Source organism: Lissotriton helveticus, chromosome 9, assembly GCF_964261635.1.
Source record: "Lissotriton helveticus chromosome 9, aLisHel1.1, whole genome shotgun sequence".
Lineage (NCBI taxonomy): Eukaryota > Metazoa > Chordata > Amphibia > Caudata > Salamandridae > Lissotriton > Lissotriton helveticus.
Genome location: NC_136070.1, coordinates 532,116,072 through 532,132,879, shown reverse-complemented (window position 1 = coordinate 532,132,879; position 16,808 = coordinate 532,116,072). Strand labels below are relative to the sequence as shown.

Sequence of the window (16,808 nt, the reverse complement as noted above, 5' to 3'; positions counted from 1 at the left end):
ATCCTTTGTGTCACTGCACTACACACTGGGTAGTATTCGTTATTGAAGGCCATTTTACAGGGCACTCTTCGTAACACTAGTACAGTCAGGCTACAGGGGACACAAACTGAGGCGATGCGCAACACTTAGTCGGAAGTGTTTAGGAGTATGCATCGGACGCCAATTGTATCTCAAACGTAGCAAGGGATGGCAATGTAAGACTAGCACGTATACAGCAGTTATCGCCAGAAACACTAATGGTTTGTGTTTATCTTTTCCATTTATGTATGGCCGGGTCCATGGTGGATATCTGGAGTGCTCCGCATCACAACAGCTGCTACAGGTGGACAGCCCAAGGGATGCTGACGTCAGGTACAGGATGGCAAACAACAACGCAAGTGTGATGGGCGAGCGATCAAAAGACGCAAGAGGTGCCAACACAGAGTTGATTGTTTCGGTGTGTAAGCCCTTATATTGGGCTGGCGGCAGTAATGTAGCAGGATGTGATTTCACAAGAATGGCAGTATTTGCCGTAACAGGAAAATGTATACCTACAGTAACGGCGCCTGTGCACGCAGGGCCACCAGTGTCAGCATGATATGGATAGATCACCAAATGGTAAGTGACAACGGTAGAGATGGGACAGTACACAAGGGTGTACATTCCTAGCTTCGGCAACCCCAGGAATGATAGGCCTATGCAACGCCTCATTTCCCCGGTTCAGGAAGTGGGGTAAAAGTAGTACCATACACGTAAACACTTCCAGAGCGTAGTAGCTGGGTGTGGATGGTTAGCAGACTGTACAGTAGGCCAGTGGGAAGAGTAGAATGGGAGTACCAGGATACCCCCGGTCACAGCATCTGCAGGGACCCTCGAGAGGCGTGCCCCCACACCCTCGTTCATTTTAGGACATGGGGTAACGTTGATAGGACCCAGATTGCACCATGGGGGGGCTGCGTTTTCCCCCGGCTGCACGTAAAAGGGGGGGGGGGAATTAGGCGAGTGCACGGAGTCACTCGGTGAAGAATCACTCGATAAAGAGGATCTACACTTGGTTGGAGAAACTATTTCCTACACATTAATGACAGAATATCCCACAAGGGGTCATCTCAGGACCAAGTAGACTAACAGTCGGCTGATAATGAGGAGTTGACGTTTATTAGAGGCTCTACTCACAGGGTGGGGGGTCCAGTGGACAGAGTCAGGGATGCCATAGGGGTAGGGAACAAAATAGCAGGGGTAGAGGGTTTTGGATTAGGAAGTTATGACCTTTCAGTGTAGGCGGTTGGGGGGGGGGGGCCAGATAGTCGGTTAACTACCTGGCCTGTGGCGGTAAGGTAATTAATCGGTGAGCAGCATTTTAAGGTCCTTACGGGGGGGCGGACCCATTCACGAAAGGGGCCGCCCGCGGGAGGGGCCATTGGTCTCTCTCAGAACTTCAGGGGCAGGATATGATATCCCGTTTTAAAGGGTGCGGGGGAGGGAGTCTACGCTTTCCTCAGGCTGGTAGCCACCCCTCACAACACTATGACGTCACTAAGGTGCGCGAGTGTCTGGGCCCTCCTGTTATGGTTAAATGGAGTTCAGGGAGCGCACGTGGGTGTAACGTGCCCTGGGTTGCGCATGCGCATCTCCAACGTGGGAGCGCAGCTGTAAAAGGATCTGACACCGGTTGGCGACCTTGCCGTAGGACTTTATTAAAAATATTAGAATGCAGTTTAATTTTCAGGATGATTAGATTACGTTAGGAAACACGCTGTACTAGCTATTTGTTAAGGTTAGCCCATCATACCATGTCGGAACGGATGTCAATCTAATCGTCTGAAAAGTGTGCATTTTAATAATTGTCAGAAATGTTTATTTGATTAAAATTTTTGATTTGTTTTTATATTTTAATAAATACGGCCAGGGGGGGGGCCCCGTACCCCCCCTTGACTTCCAAAGACCCCCATGTGTTGACTGGTTGAATTGGGTAATTCAGTCGGTGTTCAAGGGGGGAGGTGGCCGGCAGTCCAAGACCATGATACAAGGGGGGGCCAATAGGCCCCCACGCAAGCATGGCGGGGCCCGGCCCCTCATACACCCCGTCCCTTTCGGGGCCGCTTGCCCCGCGCCCTCGCCCCGGAAGTACTGGTGTGCTTCCGGGGCGAGGGGGCGGGGTCGCGGCGGCGAAAGGGTTAAAAGCCTGGGGAGCGCGGGAAGCGGCCTCTTTGTGCCCGCGCTCCCAGGCTCGCTCCTCGCCTCACCGTGGGGCCGTGTAATTTTCCCCACCCTCCATCCCTTATTAGCAGACCTTGGGGCTTGGCAAATGGTAAGTATCAGGTTTGTCAAGGTGCCGGAATATAGGTGTAGGGGGGCTTGATCCAGTAGGCCTTGAATTTCCCGTTTACTGGAAGGTAGAACAGATTTAAACATTTTGTGCAGTGCCGTGATATTTAACCAATTCTTTCCTTAGGCCCTTTTTTCCCGCTTACAGGAGTATCTGTATATGTAGATGTTTTGTGCTTTTGCTGTGTATTAACAAATGTTATCCTTAGGCCTTTTTTCCTTTTAGAATAGCAATGTCGTATTTATTATGTGTGTCTGGCGGTAAGGTCATTAATCGGTGAGCAGCATTTTAAGGTCCTTACGGGGGGGCGGACCCATTCACGAAAGGGGCCGCCCGCGGGAGGGGCCATTGGTCTCTCTCAGAACTTCAGGGGCAGGATATGATATCCCGTTTTAAAGGGTGCGGGGGAGGGAGTCTACGCTTTCCTCAGGCTGGTAGCCACCCCTCACAACACTATGACGTCACTAAGGTGCGCGAGTGTCTGGGCCCTCCTGTTATGGTTAAATGGAGTTCAGGGAGCGCACGTGGGTGTAACGTGCCCTGGGTTGCGCATGCGCATCTCCAACGTGGGAGCGCAGCTGTAAAAGGATCTGACACCGGTTGGCGACCTTGCCGTAGGACTTTATTAAAAATATTAGAATGCAGTTTAATTTTCAGGATGATTAGATTACGTTAGGAAACACGCTGTACTAGCTATTTGTTAAGGTTAGCCCATCATACCATGTCGGAACGGATGTCAATCTAATCGTCTGAAAAGTGTGCATTTTAATAATTGTCAGAAATGTTTATTTGATTAAAATTTTTGATTTGTTTTTATATTTTAATAAATACGGCCAGGGGGGGTCCCCGTACCCCCCCTTGACTTCCAAAGACCCCCATGTGTTGACTGGTTGAATTGGGTAATTCAGTCGGTGTTCAAGGGGGGAGGTGGCCGGCAGTCCAAGACCATGCTGCAACCGGGGCACTGGCCGGTTCCTGCAGCTGACAATGGGAAACAACTGCTGCCGCGGCACTCTTCTCCCACCTCCCCTTCATGCTAGTCTTGTCCATACAAGTAATCCGGCCCAGGGCGCTTCCACGTAGCCTCCCGGCCCGACCCAGAGACCGCCCCCTCCTCCCGACCACTCCAGCGCGCCGCCCGTCTACAGAGAGCCGAGCTGCCGCACGTACCTGAGCGGTATCAGGGGCCGACTCGGGAGGGTCGAGAGGCTCCTCCAGTCCCACAGTCGCGACCTGCGCTGGCACCACCGGCATGGCCGCAGAGCACTCCTCTTCTTCCGTGGGCTGCGGGGACAGGCAGGCGGCCACTGCTTGGGAGACTCCACGCGCTGCCTTTCTTTTTGAGCGCGCGAGCCCCTCCCATGCCTCGCCCGGGACTCCGGGCTTCAGCAGGTCATCTCTGCCAGCCGCGTAGAGCACCTGGCAGGCCTCCCGCACCTCCAAGGTGAGGGGCGCAGGAAAATTGCAGCCTTAAACTACAAAACTGAAATCCTCTGCCTCCCGCCTCCCTCGGGCACATTGACTTTCCCGCCCTGCTAGACCCCTATAAATAACTTTTTGGGCCTGCGCGCCCACTTCCTCTCCAATTAGCCCTATCTCGGCACCTAGGTGGCCGCTCCATTGCGTCAAACAACCCAGGGGGAGACCGGCTTACGCCCAGCTCCCCCTGGAGACCGGCTTATGCCCAGCTCCCCCTGGGTCCCCCCCTTGTAGGCCCCAAAATATGTCCAAAGAAAACGCTAACACAAGCGAGCCACAATTTAGAAAAACCCTAAATTAAAATCAAACTACGTTCGCAGGAGAAGCATTTAAAAAAATCCTTAAACATGAAACATTTTGCTTTTGAATCATTTACATGAATCAGGATACAAAATATCAATTTATGTTGGTAGGTGACGTTCATACTCCCTATCCCGCGAAAAAAAGTTACATAGTCACCAGAGTAACATTATGTGCCTGTTGTAGTTCCCCCTCCTTTCTCTGCCAACAAACCCTTTATTACTCCCCGCATCACGCCGCCAGTCCCCTGGGTCACATGAGCCGGTGCGCACGTGTAGCCGCTAGACTGGCTTATGGAGCGCGTAGAGCGGCTCAGGGAGGGCAGGAGGCGGAGAGGGGCGGGGCGGAGACAGGCACGGGGCCCTTTAAGGGACGGCATCCTGTGCTGGGTGACAGTAAGGGGCCGGGATTTCTGTCATAGCATATCGGCAAGAGGCTCTGCCCATCGGACATCGGGGTCAGGCTAGAGTGGGGCACTGGGGCGGAGGCTGCTTGCGCCAGAGCGCTGAGTCATGTACCGCCCTCCTCCCGCACACATCAGTCCAATACCACGCACGCCTCGTAGTGCGCCTCCAAACCAGCCTGATCCGAGGCACTGAGCGGGATCTGGGCTGCTCAGCGGTGTATTCTGCTAAATAAAGCGCACCTGGAAAAGGAATCGACCCTACTCTAAAGTAGCGCGTCACTGTGTTTTTTTTCTTATTATTTTTATTCGTATTAGATCTAGGATCGCCTCTCCGAAAAAAGCGCCAACGATCCTCTCACCCAGTAAACGTCTCACAGGAGCTACGGCGTTCCACGCATCCTGCCCAAAAATGTGAAGTAGGTTTGTTTATGGCACCGTACACGTACCTTCGTGGATTATTTTACTGTGCTGCGCGCGGATCGTTATGTGCCATGCCTATTTATTTTATTGACGTATTTGCTTTTCTAGTGTGGTGTTGCCCGTTAGGCTGATGTGCGCTCGCTCTGCAGAGCGGCATTTAAGGGCGTGGGGGGTACTGCAGTCCGGGGGTACCGCGGCTACACGCAGTTGTCACTGATGAGGGTAAAGAGCGCACGTGGTACAGAGTTGTCCTCGGATGACACCGCGGGTTGCGGTACGTGCCTGCCCTTCCAGGCTAGTCTGTGAGTGTGGGGTGGGAGGGCACATTTCTCTTGACGTGTGGTCGCGATGGCAGCGTGTCACCGGGGGGATGAGCGGTTGGCATTCTGGCATGCTAGTGCTTTGCGTGATGATGCCATAGCGGACAGGGGTACGCGGCTTATTTTGATTCCGTCATTCTCCGGGGTGTGTCGAGGTGAGTGGACGTTAGAGACAATCCAATATATTTCGTGTTATTGCAATTATTTTTCACCAATTTACACTTGCATTTGATGACGTTTTACGTTTGTAATTTTACGCTCGGAGGAATAGTAAAGTCCCTTGCCCCAAATCACACGGTTTGAAAAAGGTGCCGAAATTAATAAAGTAACCTTAATAAATAAATATATAAAGATTATAAAAAAATAAGGTAACCTTTCCATGCCATTCTGAGCAGCAACGTTATGCAAATGCCACTTTCATTAACATAGAGTTGGAGTGGGGAAGGAAGGGCGGGAGGTTGAGAGTCCATACCTATTCTCCTGGTGTAACAGTTCAAAGGTCGCCCGGATACATTTACCACCTGCCTTTATTTTAAAAGTTGTATATAGCGCTAGTTTAACCCGTAAGTATCAGAGCGCTTGACAAACACACAGTAAACAGCAGCAAGACATTACATTACATAGTAGGCTGGCAGTAAGGAAACCATAGAAACAAAAAAATATAGCATGGGCAAAAAAAAAAATAAGTAGTGCAGCGGAGAAAAAGGCGAGAGTGACATAGTCCGGTCACCCACTATCCATGAATGTCCAGAGAGACCCTGACTCAAAGATGGCTTACACACCACCTGAGAGAAACCAGACACCACCCCTCCCCTCAGCTGAAACCGAAACGAAAGACCTGTACACTGGCTCCTGGGGCATGTATACCATGGCATGAAGTGACCTCATATCCCAAGTACCACAGACACCGTGCGCTGCTGCCATGTCTGCCCTGTGGCGCCTCTGTTCATTTACTGTTACATACTAAGCAGTGTTTTAAGTGGACATACATGTCTAATGACCTGCACTCTCTCATTAGGAATAGCTGTGCATTCAATTTAGTGATAATAGCTCTGGAGTGCCTTGAGGCGGGTCGGTTGGTATTGCGCGCTATATAACGGTTACAGTTATACATATATGAAATGGAGGGTGCCGGTTTCTCGTTTCGTGCCTGTCTAGGACGCCTCCTGGGCTGCCGGAGTCTCGCTGCATTCTGTTTGGGAACGGTACCTGATGGGAAAGATGATTAGAGAGGCGGGCGTGAATGTGCGAGCCAGCACCAGAAAAGGAAAAGCGGGTAAGGCGGGGGCCATGGGGAGAGGAATGTGCCCCCTCCCAATGGGGCCACTTGAGGCGAGTGCCTGGCAGCGCGGTTCTTTTCAGACTCCCTTTGCCAGGTGCCGCAAAAGCCAAGCGCATAAGGACTCGTTCTAATTAATATCTCTGCTGCACCATCCTTTTTTGTCAAATTGACACCGTATTCTTTTCGAGAAGTTACCTAGGTTTATTTTATGGATTTATTGTTTTTTTTAACCAGAATTCACTGGGGTAGTTGAATCCAGAAGCCCCCTTTCGCGACAGCTGCGCAGCCCAAACGTGACACATTCAGGTTCAGACTTGGACAGAAAGTATTGTGCGGGGAATGAAAGTAAAAGTGCCCCTCCCCCATTAGCGAATCAGATTGCCAAAAAGAGCCCATATTTTAAAACCGGGGTATTTCCGAATTTGCATTAGACACCCTGTATAAATAAGGGTTTTGTCAGTTATGGGAGACATGCATTTGTGCTTACTACTGTTTTTGTGGTAATGTCGGAGAAATAAAAAAAATAACAACCCACTAGACTAGACCATAAAACCGGGTCACACCCTAACCTGCTAGTCCAGCCCCTCTGGCACTGCCAAATTGCCCTACTTAAACCCTGTCCAAACCTGCACACATTGGAGGACTGGCATTACAGGCGTTGAGGATTGTTCGAATACAATGCTCATGCTATCATTGGCCTCTTTGCTGACACTGCAACTGTCTTAAAAGTAATTAGACAATAAAGTATCGACGTATCGTATTTTTTTTATCACACAAAGTGTTTATCCACAAAAGAATTGGGGTCCACGGCCTTTAACACAAGCTTTACGTTTGACTTGATTATATCAACATAGCTGTTATTTTCTCTTCCGTTCTGTCCCCTTTGGCATGTCCGCTCGAGGGACACTAGCACGAAGGGGCTCTGAAGGCACTTTTGGGAAGTTTAGGATATTTGAGATTTAAATGTTGACTGCGCCCTAGGCGTTCGGTCCCAAACTGGCCACGATGAACTTAGGTCTGGCTATGGGAAAAAAACCATAACCTCAACTTCACATCTCACATTGTCTTGGCAGGTGTCATCGTGTGCTTTCCTGTTTGTTTCTTGCATTTGGAATTGTGCCCAGTCGGGCAGGTGGAAGGTCGGGAACGAGGCTTCATTCTCACTTTATCTCTTTTTTTCTAGCATTGACCGAAGTATATCTTCCCTGCTGACTGCACGAGGGAACGACAGAAAGGCGGAAAGGCGGACGGCGCGCAGGTAGCACACAGCTTCGCCAGCAAAGGAGGCTGGCACCATGGGAGCGGGACGTGAGATACGTGCCGAGCAGATGAACCAGCTGACATGGAGAATTTGTACCAGCCAGACGATGTTTTAAGCACCGTGCTAGCGCAGCAGGGGCAGCCGCACTTGTTGATTCAGTCTCAGGGGCACGAGCTGGGCCAGCAGCGAGCCCTCGGTGCCCACTGCTCCAGCATGGGGGTGGAAAGTTACAGCCACCACGTGGAGGCTGCACAGATGCCCCGTGACCGCCTAGCAGCCGGGCACCACCCCACCCCCTTTCACCAGAAGCCATGGAGTTGTGGCCTGGCTTTAGGCAGTTGTGGGCAGGTGGGTTCCACCATGCTGCCCCCTGGGGCTTCAGGGGTTGCAGAGTCGAACCCCAATGTGTTTCATGCCAAGGATCCCCACCAAAGAATTGGAGAGCTCTCCGTTTTGGGGAGCGAACATACTGCTGTTATGATCACGAAGGAGGAGGCAGACCTCAGGAGAAGATATGGTGTTGATCCCGGCTCTACCAGCACTGGGGACAATTTCCTTATGCTGCAGCATCCCATTACCGCCCTGAGTGGCCGGACCGATGGCCTGAATGCATTGACTTTAAAGAGGAAGAACGGGAACTTCAATCAGGGAATTTACGCTAGCATGGGGCAAGAAGGCGGCTTGAACCCCTGTCCTTCCCAGGAGGCCAAGAGAATAAGATTGGGACTGGAGAGCAACCTAGAACCTCAGGGACACCACACAGATGCAGAGACGCAGATACTCCCCATGCCCATGCCCAACGGGAACCTGATTGTCTCCCCCCAGCGGATGGCTTTGGATTACATCGTCCCTTGCTTGAACTACTATGGCATCTGTGTGAAGGATAACTTTTTGGGGGAGAGCGCAGGGAGCAAAGTTCTGGAAGAAGTAGAAATTCTAAACCAGAGTGGGAAATTTCGGGATGGGCAGCTGGTGAGCCAGCGGACTATCCCATCCAACAGAATCCGGGGGGATAAGATCGCCTGGGTGGAAGGCAAGGAGCCCGGCTGTGAGAACATCGGCTTTCTCATGTCCAAGATAGATGAGGTCATCATGCACTGCTCCAGCCGACTGGGTCAATACGTGATCAATGGGAGAACCAAGGTAAGGAGGTTTTTTGGGTCTGCGAGGGGCTGGCGGCTGTGGCGGAGGTAGAGTATAGAAGCTCATAGAGGGATTTGCCACTTCTAAACCACACTCTATGGGCAAGTGGGGTATAAGTCAATAAGTGGAAGACTTTTAAAATAGGGCTGTGAGGGCCAGCAACCCCTTCCTCGTTCACCTTGTTTCTTCAGGGAAATTTGTGTTATTTGAAAAGAGCCAGACAACAAAGACTAGGAACCAGTGACATGCCCTGCAGAGCTGAGGTCATACGAGCGATCGACATTAGTAGCTGTTGCCAAGTTCAATAATATCTTTCCTTGGCAGACGAATGAAAAGCCTATGGGCACTGAACATCCTCACATTTCTTCTGAAAACTCTAGGGCATTGCATGCAGCTGCCGATCTCCCTCCACAATACCACCCTATAATGGATTCACTTGGTGGGCTCTGCTCTGTATTTAGAGTTTCCTCTAGAAATTAGAAGAATTTGATGAACCCCAATTTATTTCTGGCACATCAGGTGACATTGTGCACCTGTGAATGGCATGTAATGAGGAACAGGTCCAGCCCACCAAGACTAATGTGTTTATTACATTTAAGGACAACATGGTCACAAATGTTTGCATTTGAGGGCCTGTAGCTCCTCACATGGTGCCCAGTCCATCCACTTACCTCCTGTAGTATCATTATTTGCCCCCAGGCAGTGGAAGGTTGTGAGTGGGCAGACTTATCCCTCTACTTATAGAGGGGGTAAGACTGTCAATTACAGGTCCAGACTGTGTTGAGTTGGGGAAGTGCACCCTTTAATGTAATCTCGGCAGCGGGTTCGCTTTCTGCTTCATAAACGCTGTCATTGCCATATCTGACTATTATATGATATTGACTTTTGTATAGCATACATTATTCCACTGGGGTGGTCTCATGGTGCTACATAAGCTAATGCACACATTTCCAATGTGTCTACCCATGGTGCATTTTAACCCCTCTGGCCACAGCAATGAGAACTCATGTTAATGCATACATTTCAAATATGTCTACCCATGGTGCATTTTAACCCCTCTGGCTACAGCAATGAGAACTCATGTTAATGCATACATTTCAAATATGTCTACCAATGGTGCATTTTAACCCCTGTGGCTACAGCAATGAGAACTTATGTTAATGCATACCCATTCAAAGCTTTATTTCGATATACAAGATATCATAAAAGCACTTACAAAATATAAAAAACACAATTCATAAGGGTTACATTTTACAAAATAGGTTTACAATAAAAGTCTTACAAAAGTCTTACAATAGTAAGTCTTCCAGATCCACCATCACTCTTGATGGAGAACCACTGGAGCGTGTAAAAGAATTTGACTACCTGGGAATTAGGATTACACAAAACCTCAAGTGGCAGCCCCACATGGATAAAATGGTTTTAAATCATAGAAGGGTGGTTGGTGCCCTAGGGCGTGAACATCGTATGTCTACCTCTAAGCCCATTGCCCCTGCCTTGGACATCTATGCTGCTAAAGCTGTGGGCAGTGCTCTTTATGGTGCAGAGCTGTGGGGCTTCGATTGTATCAACAGCCTGATCACATCTGAAAACAAATTTCTTAGGGAGTTGGTATCCCTTCCAAGGGGCACCCCCATAAAAGCGCTTTTGGGTGATCTGGGTCGTCACTCCATTCAGGACCTAGCCAGGCTTCGGCCTCTTCTATATTGGGCTAGGTTACGGCGGACTCCGGAGCTCTCAAAGTACTTAGATGGTCTGAAAGAGGTCATGAGCTTTAACGGCGTCCATAAAATTGATTGGATCCGTAACTTAAAGAAGCTCCTGCACGATACTGACTTGCCAATTGATTGGGAGCTTGGAGTTCCTTTATCCAAGGCTGAAATTAAGCGAGTTTATTGGAATTGGGTTGATGAGCAAGACCTAAGAAACCCATTTCAAGGAAGGCTGACTCAAGAGTTTAAACAGCACAAACCAAAACCCCGCTTGGAGCCTTACTTGGATTTCATTAAGAAACCAAGAGACAGATCCCTGTTTATTCAGTTCAGGTTGGGAAATCTCCCCCTCCATGAGTACACGTCCAAGTGGAAGCCCCCATACCAAACTACACCTGACTGCCCAATCTGTAAAGGTGTCACAGAAAGTATCGCCCATTTCTTCTTCGCATGTCCGGCCTATGAAAAACCCAGACACAAATGGCTAAAACCCGCTTGCTTATTGCTCGGGACCAGGGACCATTCCTCCGCACTTAGGATACTTAAGACTGATACTAGTACAAGCCTAGTGTGCGGGGTTGCCAAGTTCCTGAGCTGGGCTTGGCTGATTAGATTAAAGGCTATGAGATGACCCTATTTTTAGCAGATTTTTTAATACTCACAAAGCTGCTAATGTTTAATATGCCTTTTAAATTATTTATTGTAATACGAAAGTTTTTATTGTAAACCTATTTTGTAAAATGTAACCCTTATGAATTGTGGTTTTTATATTTTGTAAGTGCTTTTATGATATCTTGTATATCGAAATAAAGCTTTGAATGGTTAATGCATACATTTCCAATATGTCTACCCACGGTGCATTTTAACCCCTCTGACTGCAGCTCTGAGAACAGCGAGTTAGGAGTGCACCTTTTAAGTAAATAAACTTGCCTTCTATAAACCCTTTTAGTGCTCTATTCGGCCACTAACTAAGCGGTCTAACCATTTTGCCACGTTCAGATATTTTGATGCTTTTGTTGGGTTCAGGAAGGGGCTTTTGTTGTCCTTTCACTCCAGCTCTCATTACGAGTTCGCCACTCTCCGGTATGAAAATTACTGCACCCTATAAAAACCGACAACGAGGTGTTCGGTATTTATCGGGCTAATAAGTATTACCTGTTGGGGTTTTGGGGAACATGGTTATGGGAGGGTAGTAAAATCTCTTCCTTTAGGATCACTTAGAGTTTTTGCTGATTGCTTGTGCCAATTTATCTACTAATTTATAAGAGACACTGTGCACAGGCTGTGATTAAAATGATGCAGGCACGTGTCTGTGCTGGTCTCATGAGCAGCCTGGCACCACTTTTTCTTTTCCACAGGGAGTTGAGCTTGTGCAACAGAATCTAGGCCTGACTGTTAAAGGAGCGTCCTACTGCCTGTACTGCTGCCAAGCGCTTGGGAAAGCACCTCTTTTTATGGTAAAGCGGCACGACTGCTCGCAGTGCTGAAAAACCCGTGAGAGTAACCAGCTTGTAGGGGGGTAGTTTAAGGTTTTTAACTTAGGACGTGGCAGGATTGAAATATTGTGAAATTCCAGTGAGGCCAGTAACAGGATTTAACAGACCATTGTTATTATGAGATCTCTTTTGTTTAATCTGGGGCCTTTGCCTGCTGAATGCTGCAGAAATTTCCAATTGAAACATGTGTCAGGAATAACCATACTAATTCCTCATTTCTCAGAGGAGCCTCATTGTTCCACCCGTATTCGCGGATATTTCCTCACCCCCAGTTACCAGGATCCTGAGTATCAATAACTGGCGGCTTGGAAATTACCACCTGAAATTGGCCCTAGAATCTCTCAACCATAGGTGCAGCCAGGCTGCTTTATGATAGAGCTCTAGGCAGGCAGGCTATTGGACTTCAGACTGGCCACATGACATCTCTATCGATAACACCTGTTTAGATTATAGGATTTATAGTCTTACTTTTACTGTAATGATAATGGACGTGCAAGTCCCAGCCTATATGATTCTGTTAAATAAACGTACATTTCTGAAGATCGCCATTGTGATATGGTCCACTTGATGTCTCTATGACTAACTTATTATCACATACCAAGTTTTCCTCTTTGTTTTCACAAGGTTCACAAAGTTGTCAGCTGTGTATTATGAGTTGAGGCCGGCAGCACGCTATTGATATATCTCTTGCTATTGACCAATCAATCAATTGATGGCTTGTAAAGTGAGACCACTCACCTCTAAGGGTCTTAAGGCACTGGGGGATGGTGGTGGTGTGGGGGAGGTAGTGGGAGGGAAGCTGCTGGTCCACCGAGGTGCTGTGGTTCAGGCGAAGAGCCAGGTCTTGAGGTCCTTCCTGAATTGAAGCAGTGACGGTGATTGCCTGAGGTGGAGAGGCAGGGTGTTCCAGGTCTTTGCTGTGAGGTAGGAGAAGGATCTTCCTCTGGCTGTGGTCTTGCGGATACATGGGACGGTAGCCAGGGCCAACTGGGCTGAGTGGAGGTCTTTGGTGGGTACGTGGAATGCGAGGCGGTGGTTGAGGTCCGCAGGTCCCACGTCATGTAGGGCTTTGTAGGCGTGTGTGAGGAGCTTGAAAGTGATTCTTTTGTTGACTGGGAGCCAGTGCAGGTCTCTTAGGTGGCTGGTGATGTGGCTGCAGCCGGGGATGTTGAGGATGAAAATGGCATAGGCATTCTGGATGTTCTGCAGTTTCTTGAGGCGTTTCTGGGTGATGCCTGCTTAGAGTGCGTTGCTGTAATAGATTCTGCTGGGTAGTTAGCTTTAAAATTTATAACATCCTTGTGCCATATCAGTGTCATTACTGTAGCCAAAAAAGGTCATTGCTGCTATTTGTGACAGAAGAGCCCTTCGAGGGAGCCACACTGCTACGCTAAGTGAAGGCCACAGAAAAAACGCAGGACCCATTAAGCAAAGAATCCGCGCAGGGGCGTCCTTATGTGGGCCAGTGGTTGTGGGCAGCTCCATGGTGAGGAGGGCAAGAGCAAAGAGTCTGATCCCTACCTGCCTACTGCCTTCAAAGGTGGAAAATGATGCCCCACCCATTTCACCCTCAACCACTGCGAGATCCCAAGTACGACTCCAGGCACTGAGAGGAAAAGTTGTGAGCCAAGGCCAACCAGATGATTGCTTGCTAGCCTGCCATCGTACCCCGTCTTCCATGAGGTCTACTCTCACCATTCTGAGGGAGAGCATTGAGACAGAGTGATTACTGTAGCATAACAAGTTAACTGCTGCTCTTTGGGACTGAAGACAGGCACTTCGGCAATTAACTGCTCAGGGTTCAGAGGATTCTGTTCAGAATGCTAAGGCTCATACAGAGGGAGCACGTTAGGGGTATCCACTCAGTTATGGGTATTGCCATGCTACCACTGTCTACAAACTGTTAACGCTTTTTCCAAGAAGTCCACCTCTATAAAATAATACTACCAGGTCCGAAATCATGCTGTGCAGGTAGGTAAAGCAAAACTGTTGTTCTAGAAATCATCATTTTTCTCAATATGTAAATCACCACTGTCATGCCCCTGCCCATATTGCCCAATATTTTAAGCACCACTACCATCTTGAAAGCCAGACTCACTATGTACATTAAGAATGAAGTGCAGGCATGCATAATGCCATTGTGCGCACAGCTCCATCATCATGCCAGATTGCACATTGTCCAGGTATACACAACAACACAAGCTCGCCAGAAGATTCTCATGAGGGATTGACCCGGGACTACTCCTTTGTCACAAAAACAGCATTTATTAGGTACTGCTTTGAAGTCTCATGAGCTGCACCATAAGAGAATTGTTCTCTAATTTTCAGAATAATCACTAAGCCTTGAGAAAGCCCTGGTCTCATTGACCACTTTGGGCAAAACACGTGTCGGCTGTTGCACCTCCAGAATACGTACTTAAATATTGTGTATGGAAATATAAGGATGTAATCAATAAAGATTTCTTTTAAGACAACACACTGCATTGGCTTCTCCCCAAAAAAACAACCGATCATAAAAAGAAAACCCTCTGCATGTTTGAAATTACCACTACTATTTAAAGAGGAGCATATGCTCAAACTCTCACTGCATAGTTACGGATATGAGGCTGGAAAGGCTCAGCGCCTCGAGCAAAGCTCCTCTAACAATTATTAACTGATGAAGGTGACATATCCAGTCCTAGGATGCCTGGACCTTCTTCACACCTTTAAACACAACAACACTGCCATGCCATTACCATATTGCCCCATGTCAATGCAAGTGTCATTTCTAGAATGCTACCAACCTTAGCTTTGATTCTACTGTCTCAAACTCCTTTCATCTCTTCTCCATTTTTATGGTCGGGCTTGACAGCGCAGCTGTAACCAGACAGTTATGTGAGGAACACAAGAGAGTGGCTTTAGCTTCGCTCAAATGTTTGGAGCATGAGTACCTGTTTTGATTGGGCAGAAGTTGTGTCCTTCCTCGCAAAAAAGTGCTTGCCTTCCAATCAACTGTGATCATTTTGTTTGTTTATCCAACTGTCTGAACTTGAATGTTTATTCGCGCACACATGACAATCTAAAGTTATTAAACTGTCTTAGATGACAAGACAATTTATGGTGTTTTTTTCTGGTAGCAGCATAGATGGGAGTTGGGTAGTCGTTAACCTACATGAATGTTTAGGTCTGGCTTGACATTGCAACTGTCACCTGAGGCAGCAGAAAAGGAAAAAAGATGTGGCAAAGTTTGCGTTTGACGTGAATTAGGATGGTTGTAGACCATAGGTCTTCAGGAAGTGGGCTTTTCCGACTTTTCTGGGCCAGGAGAAGAGGAATCCAAAGGGGGGATATAGAACATAGTAGTTGGACTCCTGCAGTATCATTTGTGATATGCCTTTACTAAAGGTGGGTCTGCTCTTTATCTCTCGGGGGAAGGCATTTAAGGACCAGATAAATGGCGCTGTAGTGGGATGTATTGATGTCCTAAACAGACAATTAATTTCAGATTCCTTTCAAGTGAATGTATTTCTGGGCGAGTTAACATTAGTAGCTGACGAGAACACTTTTATCGGACTTTTGTCTGTGAATGCAACGAAAAAAAGATTCTTAGAATACTCATGGTGAGAAATCAGTTCACCCAAACCTTTTAAACAGAATTTTGCGGTATGAGGGGCATTTACCATTTGTCAGATACCATTTCATAGAATTTCTTTTTTTCAAGTTTGTTTTTTCATGCAATTGAAGGGTGAAAGAGATTTCTAAAAGATGGTTTATCAACAAAGTTGCATAGATCTTTTTTTCCCTTCACCACATTTCCATCCCACATCCTGTCACTTACGGATGCTTCATTTATTTTTAAGTCTTGCTTGCAATTTATAGCTGCATGTTGCCGCGAGATCTCTTGTGGACTGTACCAAAAACATACAATGGACTTAGAACCAGCCCATTGCTTATCATTGGTTGGCCTTCTTATCACTATCATTTGCTGTCTTCTTTAACAGCTTTCCTTTACCTTCTTTGTTTGCCTCCTCAGGATCATAGTTTCTTTACCCTACTTTTAATTCAATGACGTGTATCCTTCTACTGCTCACATTCAGGGAACTCGTTTTTTCCTTTTCTTTCAACACTCCATAACAGTGCATGCGGTTTCATGTGCTCTTCCTTTTACGCTGCTTCCCCCTCAAATACCACTCCCATGTACTCTGTGTTTCTCCCTCCCCCCATACCCAGTGCCCCCATTGCTTCCCCATTAGTTATTGGCAGGGCACAAGTTCTAAAAAAAGAAGTGGGGGGACGCTGTCACTGGAAGTGACGTCACGACAGGAAGTGACGTCATGAAAGGCGGCTCGCACCATTGGGCTCATTGCCTCCACTCGCTCACCTCTCAGATGCAATTGCATCTGAGAAGCTAGCGCGTGAGCAACGTGCTGTGAGCTCCGATCTCGTCGCAGAGAGGCCAGAGTGAAGTTCAGCTGTTTGGCAGGGGGGACGGCGTCCACCCGGTAAAATAAGTAGGGGGACGCTGTCCACCCGCGTTGCACCCTGACTCGAGTCCTGGTTATTGGCTTTTCTATAGCCCTCTGCCTCAATGCATCTGTTACTCCACATATACTTCTCCCTCAGTCCGCTTTGACTTTTTCATGATACGCGACTCCATTGCTACCCATGGCACTACTGCTGCATCCTTTAAAAAAAGAAAGAA

The 16,808-nt window shown here is 48.0% G+C and overlaps 1 protein-coding gene across 4 annotated transcripts in view; it reads left to right on the top strand.

Moving 5' to 3' along the window:
* The first annotated feature begins 246 nt into the window (after window positions 1-246).
* EGLN2 (egl-9 family hypoxia inducible factor 2) overlaps window positions 247-16,808 on the top strand; it is a 163,647-nt gene continuing 147,085 nt past the window's right edge. Inside the window, exons 1-2 of one of the 4 annotated variants that reach the window (XM_078660393.1) lie at window positions 247-351; window positions 7,699-8,919. In XM_078660393.1, the coding sequence (XP_078516519.1) occupies window positions 7,858-8,919 (1,062 nt within the window). In that variant the 5' untranslated portion in view covers window positions 247-351; window positions 7,699-7,857. Of the gene's footprint in view, window positions 352-4,645; window positions 4,910-5,275; window positions 5,389-7,698; window positions 8,920-16,808 lie in introns of those variants that run through there. The other 3 variants (XM_078660392.1, XM_078660395.1, XM_078660394.1) reach the window with 3 other exon arrangements.